The following is an 18,430-nucleotide window of genomic DNA, read 5'->3' as shown; positions in this document are numbered from 1 at the left end:
TTCCTCTTCCAACCACACCCAGCATGGTTCCATCCAGAGAAATACGTCTACCTCTTCCTCTTCCAACCACACCCAGCATGGTTCCATCCAGAGAAATACAACGTCTGCCTCTTCCTCTTCCTCTTCCAACCACACCCAGCATGGTTCCATCCAGAGAAATACGTCTACCTCTTCCTCTTCCAACCACACCCAGCATGGTTCCATCCAGAGAAATACAACGTCTGCCTCTTCCTCTTCCAACCACACCCAGCATGGTTCCATCCAGAGAAATACAACGTCTGCCTCTTCCTCTTCCTCTTCCAACCACACCCAGCATGGTTCCACCCAGAGAAATACAACGTCTGCCTCTTCCTCTTCCAACCACACCCAGCATGGTTCCATCCAGAGAAATACGTCTACCTCTTCCTCTTCCAACCACACCCAGCATGGTTCCATCCAGAGAAATACAACGTCTGCCTCTTCCTCTTCCAACCACACCCAGCATGGTTCCATCCAGAGAAATACAATGTCTGCCTCTTCCTCTTCTTCTTCCAACCACACCCAGCATGGTTCCATCCAGAGAAATACAACGTCTGCCTCTTCCTCTTCTTCCTCCAACCACACCCAGCATGGTTGACTTGTACAGACAGGTTTTCTGCATGCATGATGTGTCCAAAGCACCACAGTTTCTGTTTTACTATCAGTGCTTCTAATGTACATGGTGGGGTAATTACCCTACACTCGCGAAGCGAAAAGCACAGCTAGGGATGCGGTTGCATCCACACGTCTGATGTGCATGTCTGCATTTTTTAAATTCATTTTCTCGGTAACCGTTGGTCCGATCGACGGGAAATTTTACCATAGGACTGCCATAATTTACCATAATTCATAATTATGACATCATAAGTCACGTGGTCACCAAAAACTAATCAATTCTTCCTTATCCCAAGGGCAATCATCCCACCAACTTTCATCGAAATCCGTTGAGAACTTTTCCAGATATGTTGTTCACAAACACACGAACACATGAACATACGAACACACATACGCACACACACACGGACGGACACGATAGAATGCATTACTCACTGACGGGAGTAATTATGACGTCATAAGTCAGGTGGTACGGACACGATCTTGGAAAACGTTACACCTCTATATCTCCGAAACCGCGCAATGCCAAAAATGTAAACATAACTCATTGTCAAATACTCACTCCCCATGTGGTGTAAGATATGTTAATGATGATGTCATCTGTGCCGTCATTATGATGTCATAATTCAACAAGAACAATGCTTGATCTGATCAGTATGAAAAAAAACATTTCTCTGCAATTCTTGGTCCGATTGATACGAAATTTTGACCATTCGAGCGCCTCCTCCTGTAGAGTTTTAAAATGATAATTATGACGTCATAGGTCACGTGGTACAGGCGCCATCTTGGAAAAATCGATAAATGTTGCACCTCTATATCTCCAAAACTGCTCCATGGAAAATAATTGAAACATGGCTCATTGTAAAGAATTCCACATGGGAAATAAGTGTTGTTAACGATGACGTCATTGGTGCCTTAATTATGACGTCATAATTCGATAGGGACAACGCTTTGTCTGATCAGTTTGAAATTCCTTGAGCATGATATATGCAACAATTATATTAGAGAATATAAATTTATGATGTCATCGCTAACGTGGTCTGGCAGCCATATTAGATTTTTTTTTAAACCCTTCAAAAACAGAAGAGTTGGTTCACATCAGGTTGTATGTGCAGGGTAAGTATTCCATGAAGTATTCCATGGGTAAGTACTCCATGTGCAGGGTAAGTATTCCATGAATACCATCTAGTTTCTTCAAGCACCGATTTATTTGTTCTTCTTGCAGAATCCATGGAAAGTTTAGCATACGTGTCCCAAAGCACATTTTTTTTAAATGGCGACGTGAACACTGGTTGACCTGTGTGAAACAACTTTGAAATCAAAAGCTGTTTCTATGTCAAACTTACACGTGGATCTGTGGTTGGAGGATGCGGAATTGCACATTCACATAACGTACACAAGCACACGTGATGCAGTTGGCTGCCCAGAGAACCAACGACTCGTCTTGCTTGTGAAGGCCTAGCTAGCCTAGCATCAGTGTGCGTTGGCGGACAGGTAGGACAGTGGATGAAATCAATAGAACGTTGATCAAGGTTTGCGAACCGCCATGGGAAGCAAGGGGAAGCATGACGTTTCAGACTTTACACCTTCGTCATTAATCCTTGCTCCGTCCGCCAAAGAGTTAACACCCAAAATGTCCGCTTCTCTTGTCCACAATTGGCTGTGGAAGACACGAGACATCCTTCCAGGCCCCTGATGGACAATTCGTTACTGGGAAGTTAAATGAAGTTCAATTTGCTGCATAACAGAGATTTTGTCTTATCCAAATAAGGACCTGAAGTTTAAAAACGAATCATGATGACAAATCTAGTGACACCAACTTTTAGAAAATGACATTTTGTTTGGCTTTAAGAAAATGTCACAACTTTAGCAAAAACATTGAGGATTGTGCACTCACCTTGAGCAGACGTGTTGCAGATTTACACTTGGGATTCATCGGTTTCATCGCGGACTCTTTGCCAAAGTAATCCCAATGTCCCCGAGCTTCCTTGGAACTTTCACGGTCCTCTTCCTCGGATATTGAGCTCAGTGATGATGAACTCTTCCCAAACTTTCCCTAGGGAAACAACAACACGAGCGACGACGCCATCAGCTCATATAACTTATATATCCTTGTTTTCTGTCCTTATTATACCTTATACATCCGTATTCCTAACAAAGGGAAAAAGCAGGAAATTGCTTCCTGGTATTCTGATCAAATTGGCCTTTCGAAATGATGTGAGAGAATAATTACGTTTGCTGTTTATTGCATGAAATGTAAAACAAACCGAATTATCCGTAGTACCGCACATGCACATCTTAGTACCGCACCTGCACATCTTAGTACCGCACATGCACATCTTAGTACCACACATGCACATCTTAGTACGGCACATGCACATCTTAGTACGGCACATGCACATCTTAGTACCACACATGCACATCTTAGTACGGCACATGCACATCTTAGTACCGCACCTGCACATCTTAGTACCGCACATGCACATCTTAGTACCGCACATGCACATCTTAGTACCACACATGCACATCTTAGTACCGCACATGCACATCTTAGTACCACACATGCACATCTTAGTACCGCACATGCACATCTTAGTACCACACATGCACATCTTAGTACCGCACATGCACATCTTAGTACCGCACCTGCACCTCTTAGTACCGCACATGCACATCTTAGTACCCCACCTGCACATCTTAGTACCGCACATGCACATCTTAGTACGGCACATGCACATCTTAGTACGGCACATGCACATCTTAGTACCGCACCTGCACATCTTAGTACCGCACATGCACATCTTAGTATGGCACATGCACATCTTAGTACCGCACATGCACATCTTAGTACCGCACATGCACATCTTAGTACCGCACATGCACATCTTAGTACCGCACATGCACATCTTAGTACCGCACATGCACATCTTAGTACCACACATGCACATCTTAGTACCACACATGCACATCTTAGTACCACACATGCACATCTTAGTACCACACATGCACATCTTAGTACCGCACATGCACATCTTAGTACCACACATGCACATCTTAGTACCACACATGCACATCTTAGTACCACACATGCACATCTTAGTACCGCACATGCACATCTTAGTACCACACATGCACATCTTAGTACCACACATGCACATCTTAGTACCACACATGCACATCTTAGTACCACACATGCACATCTTAGTACCACACATGCACATCTTAGTACCGCACATGCACATCTTAGTACCGCACATGCACATCTTAGTACCGCACATGCACATCTTAGTAACGCACATGCACATCTTAGTACCGCACATGCACATCTTAGTACCACACATGCACATCTTAGTACCACACATGCACATCTTAGTACCGCACATGCACATCTTAGTACCGCACATGCACATCTTAGTACCACACATGCACATCTTAGTACCACACATGCACATCTTAGTACCACACATGCACATCTTAGTACCGCACATGCACATCTTAGTACCGCACATGCACATCTTAGTACCACACATGCACATCTTAGTACCGCACATGCACATCTTAGTAACGCACATGCACATCTTAGTACCGCACATGCACATCTTAGTACCACACATGCACATCTTAGTACCACACATGCACATCTTAGTTCCGCATAAAAATGGACCTAGGATCGGGTCCGTTAGTCTGTGGGGTCGTGAGAGCATATTGGAATAAACATAGGGGCAATACCCCTGATGCTCACCTGGTAAAATAAACAGTATTCTGCACCGACTAAGGGTATTTAAACCAATTTCAATGGTTGCTGGAAGACAGGGCAGCATGTAGAATGATACGAACATAATCATAAGACTTTAAACAAACAAAGAAAAACACACCTATTTGGGGGGGCAACCCCACCTCCCCCAACCCCATATACCTCCTCAGGCCCCAATTTTTCTAATCCCATGAACAACCTTGGTACATCATGGGTGATTAAGGTTGTGGTGAAGTTTCATCGAAATTGCGTGTGTAGTTTCTGAGAAGAAAGCAAATACCTATTTTGGGGGGGCAAGCCCCCCCCCCACCCACGTAGACCCCTAAAGGGGCAGATTTTTTCAATGCCGTGAACATACTTTAGTCACAACACAACAATTATCATTTGTGCCAAATTTGGTCGCAATCCCATCAGCGGTTTCCAACACCAGAGCCATAGTCAGAAATATTTGGCTGAAATGTAAAATTTTATTTGTTGTCAAATCACCAATAATGAGAAAAACACCAAACATTTTAATAGGTCAGTGAGTTGAGGTGCATATAAAAGCATTAACACACGCAGCGCACATGTATGTCATTGGTGAGGAGGAAAAATGTGGATAAACTGCGTTGTGACGTCATATTAATATGTTGGCTGCACACACTGAAAAATCATCACAAGTCTTGTTGCCAAATCATCAACATCACAAGCAGGCCCAGGTGGACTCGTCAGGTTGTAGAGACGTCTCAAGGATCATCAAAGGAAATTGGATGCACCTGAGCTCAATTTGGAGGATCATAGCAAGGGGGTCGAATACTTATTGATTCAAGACATTTCAGTCTTTTATTTTTAATTATTTTGTAAAATTCCTAAAAAAAAAAATTCCACTTTGGCATTATGGGGTATTTTGTGTAGATCAGCAATAAGAAAATCTCAGTTTAATCCATTTTAAATTCAGGCTGTAACGCAACAAAATGTGAAAAACGTCAAGGGGTGTGAATACTTCCTGAAGGCCCTGCATGTACACGCATCAACAGGGTGTCTAAAGTACAATTTGATCCCAAGATATCGTGTTAACATCTTTTTCTCTCACCCAGGACATCCCAAGGAGCAGAAATATCCCAACCCAGTCGAGTACCGGAGTCTGGAGGGATGCATCGTAGTCACATGTAGCCGATCATGGCCTAGTAGGAGAGAACTTCATCGAAAAGAACATGCTTGTAGACGGTGCACAGAAAACTCGAAAATCAATCGACAAGATGACTCAGGATGGCATTAGCTGGGAGTTTGGAAAACGGAATGAGGGACCCATTTCAAATCCATGGGAGATTTAAATGGGATTACTTATTCGTTGACATTATAGGTGTCAATGCAGTATTAATGTAAGCGAAGCGGCATGTCGAAGGTGTAATTACCTTGGCAGAGCCGAAATGACGATTGGAGATTAGGGTTGGACGATACATGAGCCTTGAGGCCTCCTGAAATAATTTATTCCATTACTTATTGATCCACAGCTGAGGAAGTCCGTTTTCACACTATTCCTATAAACTTAAGTAACGTTTTTGTGATTTTGCCATTACTAGAGAGGTCAATAACATCCATGTTATTGTCCTCTCTTGGGTACATAGATCACATTAGATCTGGGCTCGGATCCAATGGACTGTGGGGAGACGCGATAAGCATCCAACGCCTCAAGCACGTCGGGTTTCCTCCCTTTCAGTTTAGAGTTAAACAGCAGTGGTGACTGTTTAAAAAGTTAATCAAACGTGTGTGTGTGTGGTTTATAATCTTTTTACTTCCGGTTGGGGTGCCCCACAAAAACGGCACAATAAGTTGTTTGTACACATTAACGCAGCGTTTGTCCAAGAAGGAAAACACCCTTGGGGAGGGGTATATTATTACCTATTCGTATTAATATTGCTTTGTAATAATATAAATATTATGCTATTATCATTAGTGTTGTTATTCTTTTTGTTATTAGAAGCAGAATTGGAAAAACGTCACAATTAGCTATCTATACACCGCAACACGGATTTCGCCCAAGGCGGAAAACCCCCTTTGGTGAGGGGGGAAATGAAGTTGCGACAACGTTCATAGTGTTACCCTTAGTCTCCCTGTCAAATTTGGTTGAGATTGGACAAGTAATCACTGAATATCGTGGACAGACAGACAGACAGACAGAGACACCAAAATGCTTATTTAGCAGGATGCAAGCAGGTGTCTCTCAGAGAATGATCTAGAAAAGGCCAGAGATAGAGATAGAGTGAGGGGGAGAGCAAGAGGTACAGGAGAGCCAGGAAACAATATCTCTCTACTCTCAAGACTGAACTCTCAAACCTGTCTCCCTCCTCCAAATGCTGATGGTGTCTGGTCAAATCCGTTTCTGGTGTTTGTTCCCCCTCCATCCCCTCCCTTACCTCAAATGACTACAATGTTGACACCGCACGTGGAAAAGCGGAATGCCTCAACTCCATGTTTACCTCAAAATCTTGTGTCCCAAACCCATCTCTCTCTGTTCCCACCGCACCCAGTCGAACCCAGCTGCTCCTGGACTGTGTGTCATTCTCTCCTGACAAGGTGGATAAGTTTCTGTCAAACCTCGACGATGATTCTGCAACTGAACCAGACAGCATCAGCCCACGAGTCCTAAAATCCTGCTCTGCTGCTTTATCTCACCCTCTCTCTGTTCTCTTCACCCTCTCTTTTGCTCAAGGTCATCTGCCATCAGCTTGGAAATCAGCCAACATTACCGCTTTACACATAAAAGGTGCAAAAACAGATCATTGCAACTACAGACCAATCAGCCTCCTCCCAATTATCAGCAAAGTCATGGAATCCATCATCACTTCGGATATGAAATCTTTCCTCTTCTCCAATGGCTTGATCTCTGATCATCAATTTGGTTTCAGACCTGGTCACTACTCTGGACATGCTGCTTCTGCTGTCTCAACAATGGTTGGAGGTCCTCAATGCCAAACAGGAAATCAGAGCTGTCTCCCTCGACATATCACGTGCCTTCAATACGGTCTGGCACCCAGCTCTGCTCACCAAACTCTCCTCCTATGGTATCCATGGAAATCTCCACGCATGGCTGGCGGACTTCCTCTCTGGTCGCAGTCAACGTGTGGCCCTGAATGGATTTCTCTCATCTCCCCTTCCTGTTCAGGCTGGAGTTCCTCATGGCAGTGTTCTGAGCCCTGTGCTTTTTCTGGTCTTCATCAATGATCTCTATGTCTCTCTGGAAAATCCTCTCTATCTCTTTGCTGATGACTCCACTCTCTGCCGCTCCATATCTCAACCCTCTGATCAGCAGTCTGCAGCCTCCTCACTCTCTGCAAACCTGAATAAAATCATAAACTGGTCAAAAAAGTGGAACATGTCTTTCAATCCTGACAAATCTCACACTCTCACTTTGTCTCTCCATAAAAACCGTCTGGAAAACCCTCCCATCTACTTTCTCAACAATCCTCTTGAAGAAGTTATGTCACTCAAGCTTTTGGGTCTCACTATCTGCCATGATCTCTCCTGGGAAAACCACATTTCCAAGCTGGCCTCCAAAGCCAGTCGCCGACTGGGCATCCTCAGTCATGCGCAGTCCTTTCTGGGCACTTCTGAGCTCCTCACCACATACAAGGCTTTCATCCACAGCTCAATGGAATACTGCTCTCCCCTCTGAGCCGGTGCTCCTGCCTCACACCTAGCTCGGCTTCACGCTGTAGAAACCGAAGCTTTCAGGATCATTGGAATCTCCCGCAATGAAGCCGATTGTAAGGGCCTTTCACTCACTCACCGCAGGCAGGTTGGTGGTCTTTCTGTCTTCTACCCACTCCTCTCCGGCCTTGCTCCCCCAGCTCTGTCTGGGCGCTGTCCCCTAAATATTCCTTCAGGATGCACGAGATCTGCCAGCAACCCTCTTCTGGTGAAACTGCCAAAATCAAGACTCTCTGCTCACCTTCACTCCTTCGTTCCTCTTTTCTCCCGCCTCTGGAACAAACTCCCTCACTCTCTTCAATCCCACTCCTCCCTCCAGGTCTTTAAAACAGCTGTTCACCACCATCTCTTATCTTTCCCATCCAAAACCTTGATCTTTTCTACCCCCGTTAAAACACCCCACATCTACCTCCTTAAATCTCCAACTTCTTTCCTGAAATTCCTAGTAGTGTTCATTTGCTTTATACCGTGTACCCCTCCCCCCAGCCCTCTCCCTTCCACAGATCTACCGACATCCCTGTTCTCTACTGTTGTTGTGCTTGTGTGCTTCCCTCTCTCCCCCTCTTGTCTCCCGCTCCCTTTATTTATTGTATGTGTTATGGGTCTGTGCATGTTTTCGTGTGTAACGTGTTAGCTCTTGTACGAGCCTCGATTCTGTATACTAAAAAAAGAGAGATAGAGAGGGGGAGAGGAAGTGGAACAGGGAGAAAGAGAGATAGGGAGGGGTATAAGAAGAGGTAGAGGGAGAAAGAGAGAGATAGAGAGGTTGAGAGTAAGAGGTAGAGGGAGGAAGAGAGGTGCAGGGAGAGGAAGAGGTACATGGAGAGGAAGAGGTACAGGGAGAGTGAGAGGTACAAGGAGAGGAAGAGGTACAGGGAGAGGTAGAGGAACAGGGAGAGGTAGAGGAACAGGGAGAAAGACCGTTAGGGAGGGGTATAAGAAGAGGTATAGGGAGAAAGAGAGAGATAGAGAGGTTGAGAGCAAGAGGTAGAGGGAGGAAGAGAGATAGGGAGGGGTATAAGAAGAGGTATAGGGAGAAAGAGAGAGATAGAGAGGTTGAGAGCAAGAGGTAGAGGGAGAAAGAGAGATAGGGATGGGGAGAGGAAGAGATGAGAACGCCAATCAGGCTGGGCTAAAGTTTATAGTTATGGAAGATGCCGGGCTGGTGCTTCAAAGGTTCTTTTTTGAATGTTGTGCGTGCTCCCACTCCATTTAAACAATGATGAGTGAGCACATAATAAGAAGGATAAACATGGGGGAAGAACAGCACTCAACAGGCATACTAAATAAGCAACCCACAGCAACATTCCCTTGGTATAATCTTTCTTATCCTGATGTATTGAGGATCGTGATGACTGGAGGGGACATGTAATGCAACACGCCAGAAGGAAAACGTTATGTAATTTCATCCGGGTACCTGAGCACGACGTTATGTAATTTCATCCGGGTACCTGAGCACGACGTTATGTAATTTCATCTGGGTACCTGAGCACGACGTTATGTAATTTCATCCTGGTACCTGAGCACGACGTTATGTAATTTCATCTGGGTACCTGAGCACGACGTTATGTAATTTCATCCTGGTACCTGAGCACGACGTTATGTAATTTCATCCTGGTACCTGAGCACGACGTTATGTAATTTCATCCTGGTACCTGAGCACGACGTTATGTAATTTCATCCGGGTACCTGAGGACGACGTTATGTAATTTCATCCGGGTACCTGAGCACGACGTTATGTAATTTCATCCGGGTACCTGAGCACGACGTTATGTAATTCCATCCGGGTACCTGAGCACGACGTTATGTAATTTCATCCGGGTACCTGAGCACGACGTTATGTAATTTCATCCGGGTACCTGAGCACAACGTTATGTAATTCCATCCGGGTACCTGAGCACGACGTTATGTAATTCCATCCGGGTACCTGAGCACGACGTTATGTAATTTCATCCGGGTACCTGAGCACGACGTTATGTAATTTCATCCGGGTACCTGAGCACGACGTTATGTAATTTCATCCGGGTACCTGAGCACGACGTTATGTAATTCCATCCGGGTACCTGAGCACGACGTTATGTAATTTCATCCGGGTACCTGAGCACGACGTTATGTAATTTCATCCGGGTACCTGAGCACGACGTTATGTAATTCCATCCGGGTACCTGAGCACGACGTTATGTAATTTCATCCGGGTACCTGAGCACGACGTTATGTAATTTCATCCGGGTACCTGAGCACAACGTTATGTAATTTCATCCGGGCACCTGAGCATGCATGATATTATGTACGATTTACAAAGGGCAATGTGAGATCTTTAACATGCACAAGTGGGTGGTCGCAGACGACCAACACTGGCCTGACATCCTTTCCGATGGCATCACCTACTCCATGAAGCAACACACCGCATGGGAAGCATCGCACGACAGGTTTGTAGTGGCATCCTGCTCTGTCCGGAATCAAACCCAGGATATCTCACCAGACTTGGTGGCAGCATCAGCTCCTTGGCACGGCGAAGGTGGGCGGTAAGAATACAGGAATCATACCGAAGACTTAAAAAATGGAACTTGCTGCTTCTTTGATTGAGGCTCAGCATTACAAAAAGGATAGAACATGGACAAACATCCATAGCGCAAGCCTGGTGGGTCCAATGGCGTCCTCCTGTTCTGAGGTTCCCTGTAGGGAACTCGTATAAGAATATATGATTTAATGGGACTGTGATAATAATAATCGATATTGTCCCAAAATGCAGGGAGATTCCTCTTCAGTGACTCAACAATATCCTCTCAGTTATACATTTAACTTGCAGAGGCTACCCGGCTTGCCCAGGGGAGGGCGGTATACCTGGCACTGCCCAGCACGGTGAGCTTTTCCAGGCGGTGTTTTTGGGACGTGTTGGACATTGAAAAACTATGGAGGCTGCTGCACTGCCTGACCTCAAATCCCAATATACATTGCATAGCGGTCTTCGTTGGCCTGAAAAAGGAAATCTAGGCCAACGTGCGGTAGCTTAAAGTCCAGCCAAGATTCTCAAGTACCTACACTCAAAATTTGGGGCCTATATCTGCCACAGTTCGGCTGTGAAAGAATAACATACAAATACACAATAGTTGTAAATTTTCCCGAAAAATGAAATACTCCCTGTAATCCACAATGTGTTATCTATACAATGAAGAAATAACATATGGACCAGGGAGGCATCGTCCAACTTACTTCTATCAGACTTGGCGTGGACATGTATGCCGTGGTACACAAGTCGGGCAGCTCCTCATCATCAGTAAGCCAACCTGCGTTCAGCTGTACACCTGACCACAGGAGAGCCACACCGTGCCGCGCATGTCGTCGAAGCCCTTCCTGTAGTGCTGTCCCTCTCTGAAGTTCTTCCTCACCCCTCACAAGCAGCTGGCCTACGTCCTGTCAGAGAGGCAAAACTGTAAAATGGCACAAGAAGATGAAATCTAGTTTTTTTTTGTTGTTTTTTTGTTTTTGTTTGTATACTGAATCGAGGCTCGTGAAAGAGCTAACATTTATTTCACAAACAAATCAACCAGACAAACAAAATATACAAAAAGAGGGAGCGGAAGACAAGATGGGGAGAGAAGGGGAAGCACACAACCACAACATTTGAGAGCAGGGAGAAGTGTGGGAGGGAGAGGGCTTGGGGGCAGGAGGCGTGGGAAGGGGAGGGGGGGGGGAGTTCCTAATAGACTGTGATGATTAGGGTCAAATCATTAAATTGAGAACGATTCTATAACAAGCAAAATAGGATGTTCATAAACTTGCCAAGAATTGGGAGAATTCTGAATCCTGTATGTAGGCCAGAGAGTGATTCCATGTGAAATTAGAACATACTGTACTGTACAAATGGTCGGGGAGGAAACTTTTTACATCGGGAAAATTTCCCTCGTGATCTCAGAAGATAGAAACACGCAACAGCAAATGCTGATTTAACAGGTTATATAGATTAGTCAGTTATACAAAAATACGACATAAAATACACAAGCAAAATTAACCTCCATCAAATTTGGCTGGAATTGGTATTCTGTGAAATCTGACTTCAGATATATGTTCTCTTAGTATCGAGGGAGAGACCTTCTCTGTCTCAAGCCAAAGTGATTACAAAGTAGAACAGGGCACTTGGTAGAGGGCAATACCTCCGCCAGGTGAACAGTTTACGTTTTATATCCCACTGACAGGCCAGACCTGGATCCGGACCTGAACCAAAATCTAATCAATAAGCATCACCTACCCAACTGGTCCATCTAGTTACCCAACTCATCCAATATCAAACATCTCTCAATGGTGAAGACTCACTTAACAATTTAAGAAAATCGAGTATATCGGAGGCCGATCTTCACCCAAACCGAATCAATTCGGCCTTGTCACGCACCCAACCTGTCCACCAAGTTTCAAGCCAAGGTTCACAAAACGAGCGTTACTCCATCTGATCATTAGCTTTTTGAAATTTCACATATTTATTTTGAGAAAAAAAGAAATACAACATTTGGGTGAAAATGGAACTCCAGCAAATTTCAAATGTAACTGCAGCCAAATATTGCCTTTGTGGCCATGAAACAAAAACAAGACTGCAGTGGCAATATGGCTAAAATTGGTCTCTAATATTGTACAAAAAAGTCCGACACAGGAGGAGGCCATCTGGTCCAACATAGGAGGAGGCCATGCGGTCCGACGTAGGAGGAGGCCAGCCGGTCCGACATAGGAGGAAGCCATCCAGTCGGATGTAGGATGAGGCAATCCGGTCCGACATAGGAGGAGGCAATCCAGTCCGATGTAGGATGAGGCAATCCAGTCCGACATAGGAGGAGGCAATCCGGTCCGATGTAGGAGGAGGCCATCCGGTTCGACGTAGGAGGAGGCCATCTGGTCCGATGTAGGTTGAGGCAATCCAGTCCGACATAGGAGGAGGCCATCCGGTTCGACGTAGGAGGAGGAAATCCGGTTCGACGTAGGAGGAGGCCATCCGGTTCGACGAAGGAGGAGGCCATCCGGTTAGACGTAGGAGGAGGCAATCTGGTTCGACGTAGGAGGAGGCCATCCGGTTCGACGTAGGAGGAGGCCATCCGGTTCGACGTAGGAGGAGGCCATCCGGTTCGACGTAGGAGGAGGCCATCCGGTTCGACGTAGGAGGAGGCCATCCGGTTCGACGTAGGAGGAGGCCATCCGGTTCGACGTAGGAGGAGGCCATCCGGTTCGACATAGGAGGAGGCCATCCGGTTTGACGTAGGAGGAGGCCATCCGGTCCGACGTAGGAGGAGTACATCCGGTCCGACGTAGGAGGAGGCCATCTGGTTCGACATAGGAGGCAATCCGGTCCGACATTAGAGGAGGCCATCCGGTTCGACATAAGAGGCGGCAATCCGGTTCAACATAGGAGGAGGCAATCCGGTCCGACGTAGGAGGAGTACATCCGGTCCGACGTAGGAGGAGGCCATCTGGTTCAACGTAGGAGGAGGCAATCCGGTTCGACGTAGGAGGAGGCCATCCGGTTCGACGTAGGAGGAGGCCATCCGGTTCGACGTAGGAGGAGGCCATCCGGTTCGACGTAGGAGGAGGCCATCCGGTTAGACGTAGGAGGAGGCAATCCGGTTCGATGTAGGAGGAGGCCATCCGGTTCGACGTAGGAGGAGGCCATCCGGTTCGACGTAGGAGGAGGCCATCCGGTTCGACGTAGGAGGAGGCCATCCGGTTCGACGTAGGAGGAGGCCATCCGGTTCGACGTAGGAGGAGGCCATCCGGTTCGACGTAGGAGGAGGCCATCCGGTTCGACATAGGAGGAGGCCATCCGGTTCGACGTAGGAGGAGGCCATCCGGCCCCCTCCTGCTTCGGATAATAAATCTCATTCGAAAAAGATTTTCAAACAACATATCAGATTCATATCTGTAATGATGTGCTGTAAATGTTAATGGAGAAGAACCTTGAAAATGTCGACGATTTCACGTCGTGTCTTAAATCCTGCATTACGAGTAGTAAACATGACTTTAAAGTGCAAACAACAACAACAACAACATGCATTTTAAGGCCATTTTCCCTGCTAGAGTGGGGGTTAGCCTTGCGGTCCCCATGACAATCTTCTCCATCTTGCCCTATTTTCTGCATCTCTCCTTGTTAACCCCCTTGCCCACATTTCTTCTTCCACCATCTTTAGCCAAGCCTTTCTCGGTCTTCCCCGTCCTCTACTCCCTTCTACATTCATTTCCATCACTCTTCTCAACCAGTCACTTTCATCCTTCCTCAACACATGACCAAACCATCTCAACCTGTTCCTCTTCACAGCATCAATCACAGGCTCTATTCCCATCATTTTTCGCAATTCATCATTTGTCTTCCTCTCTCTCAACGATGCTCCACACATCCATCGAACCATTCGCATTTCCACCCTTTCCAACCTTCGTTGCTGCTCTACGTTCATTACCCATGTCTCGCTCCCATAAATCATAACACTTCTCACACATGCAGCATACACCTTTCCCTTCAGCTTCAACGACACTCCCCTCCTCATCAGCACGCCACTCAGTTCCCGAAACTTCTTCCATGCACATCTCACTCGAGCAACCGTTGCCGAGTCTGATCCACCTTCTCCATTCAGCATGTCTCCAAGGTAGCAAAATGTTTTCATACCTTCCAGCTTCACGCCGTCTCCAAGATCCAACTCAACATTTCCTCCATCTGCAGCTCTCTCTGTGCACACCTTACATTTGAATGTAGCTGCCACACTGGTTAATGACCCTCTCAGACCACTACATTTTTGATGAACCCACTCAGCGCACATTGTACATTGAATGGAGTTTACTCCGACACCCTTCCTGCACACAGCACAGGGCCACTTCCCAGTTCTATCCACCTCACCACATGCTTTACCACTTGCCATCACCTTCGTCTTTCCGATATTCACCTTCAGACCTTTTGTCTCCATACATTCCTTCCACTTGTTCATCTTTTCCTTCAGTCCATCCATACTTTCCGCAATCAACACCAGATCCGCATACAACAACTCCCACGGTAAACCCTCCTTTACGTTCTGAGCCAGCACCTCCATCACAGCTACAAATAGTAGTGGACTTAGTACCGACCCCTGATGCACTCCCACCTTCACCTCAAACTCACCACTGTTCCCGTCCTTCGTCCTTACAGCTGTGCGCGCTCTTTTGTACATTGCCATCACTACTCTGATCAACCATTCCTCCACTCCTAACTTCCTCATTGCCCATGTCAATACTTTGCGTGGAACCCTATCGAATACTTTCTCCAGATCAACAAACCCAAGAAACAACCTCTTCCTCTTCTCCATGTACTTCTCCTGCAACTACCTCACAATAAACAGCACGTCTGTCGTTCCTCTTCCTGGCATAAATCCAAACTGCATTTCGTCGATCTTCACTTTCTTCCTTATCCTCCTCTCCAACACCCTTTCCAATACCTTCATTCCATGCTCCAATAACTTTATCGCTCGGTACGAGCCACACTCTAGACTAGAGGGTCACCTTTCCCCTTGTATAGAGGGACGAGGGTACTCAGTTCCCAATCCACTGGAATGCGGCCTTCTTTCACCGCCAGATTACAGATCTCTGTCATTCTCTTCACACCCCAACTTCCTGCTGCCTTCAACATATCTCCCACAACTCCCGTCGGCCCTCCCGCTTTTCTACTCTTCATTGCTTTTATCGCTTCCTCAACTTCCTTCTCAGTTATCTTCTCTGCCGGTCCTAAAACTGGGTTACTCTCTTTGTTGCCATCCCATTCATTCTCTGTATTCAACAGCATTTCCATATATCTTTTCTATCTTCCTTTAATTCCATCTGGGTCCACAACGATTTGTCCCACTTCATCCTTCAAGCAACTCACCCCCATCACATCACACCTCTCTTTCGCTATCTGCTTTGCAATCCTGAATACCGCTCTCTGACCCTCTCCCGAATCCAAGCGTTCTCTGAACATTTTCCTACATGCCTCCTGCACCTTTGCTACCTCTTTCTTTGCAGCCTTCTTGGCTGCCTTATAACTTTCATGCTCTGCTGTTTCTGCCCCCATACCCTTCGCCTTCTGCCACTCCTTGAACTTCTTCCTCTTCTTGTCAATCTTCTTTCCAACTTCATCATCCCACCACCATGTTTACGAGTGCCTCTGTGGTCCTTTTGTCCATCCACATACCTCACCAACGGCTCCCAACAGACTAGCTTTCATTGACATCCAACCACTTTCAAGCTCAACCACATCATCCGCTACCCTACTCAGCCTCTCTTTTAATGCCTCCCTTACTGTCACCTTACTGTGACTTTAAAGTGCGAAAGGCCCTAACCTACGTAAATTTAACCGACCTAACCTACCTACCTAGCATGTGACGTTTCAATAAAATGTGGAAATTGGAATTGCCACAAAATCTAAAAAATACAGTTCTTGAAGGTAACAGTCGAGAACATTGTCCATTCTGGAGCTGAGTCTTGGACACTTAACTAAAGTACTGGAAAGCAGACGAGGTGGATATTACACAAGAATCCTTCAAAGAACACTAAATATTCGTTGGAAACAACATGTCTTTAACACAGATCTAACATGGGTTCCTGATTGTTTAAGGGAGTGCAGACTTGTATTTGTGGGACACTGTTATGGAAGCAAACATCAAATTGCGTCGCATCTCGTACTCTAATCGCCAAGTCATGGGTCCAGATGTAGCGGTTAACCAGCTCTTACCTACCTTGATGAATTAAAAAGGTACGCAGGGATTCAAAAAGGAGAGTTACCAAGGAACATGGAAGACCGATGCGTGTGGAGAAACCTCATATGTATCCGACTCCAGTCGACCCGATGATGACAACAACAAAGTAAAAAATCATTTAAAAGTTTTTCAAGATGGAGCAGATCAATACTTTCTTGAGTCAAAACTAAACAGTTACCTGGATATGCATTTGCCCGACTGCATCTTCTTAATCAATCATCTAATCAGGCTGGGACACCTGCGGCATGTTTGTCGACACCTTAGACATCAATCAGTTATCTGACAGCAAGTGTTTTCCCTAAAGCCGCCAAACCTCATTATTCCCATCCTCCCGCCTCCTCTCAGCAACACAAACGCGTACCTGTTTTTTGAAAACTCGTGTCACCGCATATCACACACCTGGTTCTCTGAGCAGCCACCAACTCTGAACTTCGTTTTCCCATTTTGTCGCTGCCTCTGTGCTTGCTTCATCAAACGGCGAAGCCTGCGGCCTTCCTTCTGTCTGCGCCCAAGCTCTGTCACGGCATCCTGGAAAACAATGAAACCCATTCGCACAACGCTCTTTGCTCCCCAGGTAGACAACAAATTGGCTTCTAATGACAGAAAATGGTTAAATATGTCCAGATCTGCAACTACAGGTAAATCTGGCCTGGCTAGTTATAAAGCGCTACATTGAAGCCACCATATTGACGAAACGTAAAGGCCCAAACAATGGCAAAATTTCTAGCCATTACAATGTTAACAACCTTCGGTTATCAATATCAATAAATATTCACGATCAGGGCAGAGATCAGCATTTTCTTTGAATATTTGATTTTTGATAACAACTCCTCTCTCGAAGAATGTTCAAAAATAAGATGGGCACCTGAAGTCCGACAGGTGTAGCGCACTTGCCTTTGAGCGATCTCCTCTGGTTTAGAATATATTCCTAATCTGATTATAAACCATCAGGCCCGGCATTGTATGAATGACCACGCACTCCTTCGGACACACGTTAACCCAGGTGACCCGTCTGCAAGCATCCGATGGCGAACGTTAACGTCTCACGGCAACTTTTCACAACAACGTCGGCCATCGTGCGACTGTACACCTGCCAAATTGCAACTTCATGTTCAAACCTCATCTGGAGAGGAGATCGCCATCTCCGAGTCTATTTGCCTAAATAAAATGCCAACGAGATGCTCCAACAATCTTCATGGTCAGGGCAGAGATCAGCAATTTAGAAAAAACAAGGAGGAAGAAGAAAAAATAAAAATTGATGAAAACCCAACAGAAAACCAAGAGGACGTCATGCACAGCACGATACTTCCAAAATCCACCCCCCCCCCCCCTAAAAAAAGGTTTCCATTAATACAGCAAATTGTCCATTACATCAAGATCAAAATTGACGAACTGATCAAAACTCGGGTCAACAGGATGAAAATTGATGATTTTGGAAGTTTGACCTTGAGTTGACCTTTGACCTTTTGACCTCAAAAATAGTTGGTTTCCCTATTTTTAGTGACTAAATATACAAATGCTGTTCAATTTACAAGTCAATCGGATGAAAATTGATGGTTTTTCAGGTGAAAATTAATGATTTTGAAAGCTTGACTGAGTTGTTGACCTTTGACCTCAG

At 45.7% G+C, this 18,430-nt stretch overlaps 1 protein-coding gene across 1 annotated transcript in view; it reads right to left on the bottom strand.

Annotated features, from left to right (window-relative positions):
* LOC137426565 (uncharacterized) overlaps positions 1-18,430 on the bottom strand; it is an 87,004-nt gene that overhangs the window by 6,887 nt on the left and 61,687 nt on the right. Inside the window, exons 10-12 of the mRNA XM_068115195.2 lie at positions 17,212-17,340; positions 11,291-11,491; positions 2,531-2,689 (exon numbers count right to left, since the gene is read on the bottom strand). Of these exons, the coding sequence (XP_067971296.2) occupies positions 2,531-2,689; positions 11,291-11,491; positions 17,212-17,340 (489 nt within the window). The remainder of the gene's footprint in view (positions 1-2,530; positions 2,690-11,290; positions 11,492-17,211; positions 17,341-18,430) is intronic.

Source organism: Myxine glutinosa, chromosome 5, assembly GCF_964187855.1.
Source record: "Myxine glutinosa chromosome 5, kmMyxGlut1.1, whole genome shotgun sequence".
Taxonomy (NCBI): domain Eukaryota; kingdom Metazoa; phylum Chordata; class Myxini; order Myxiniformes; family Myxinidae; genus Myxine; species Myxine glutinosa.
This window is presented reverse-complemented; position numbering and strand designations above follow the sequence as displayed.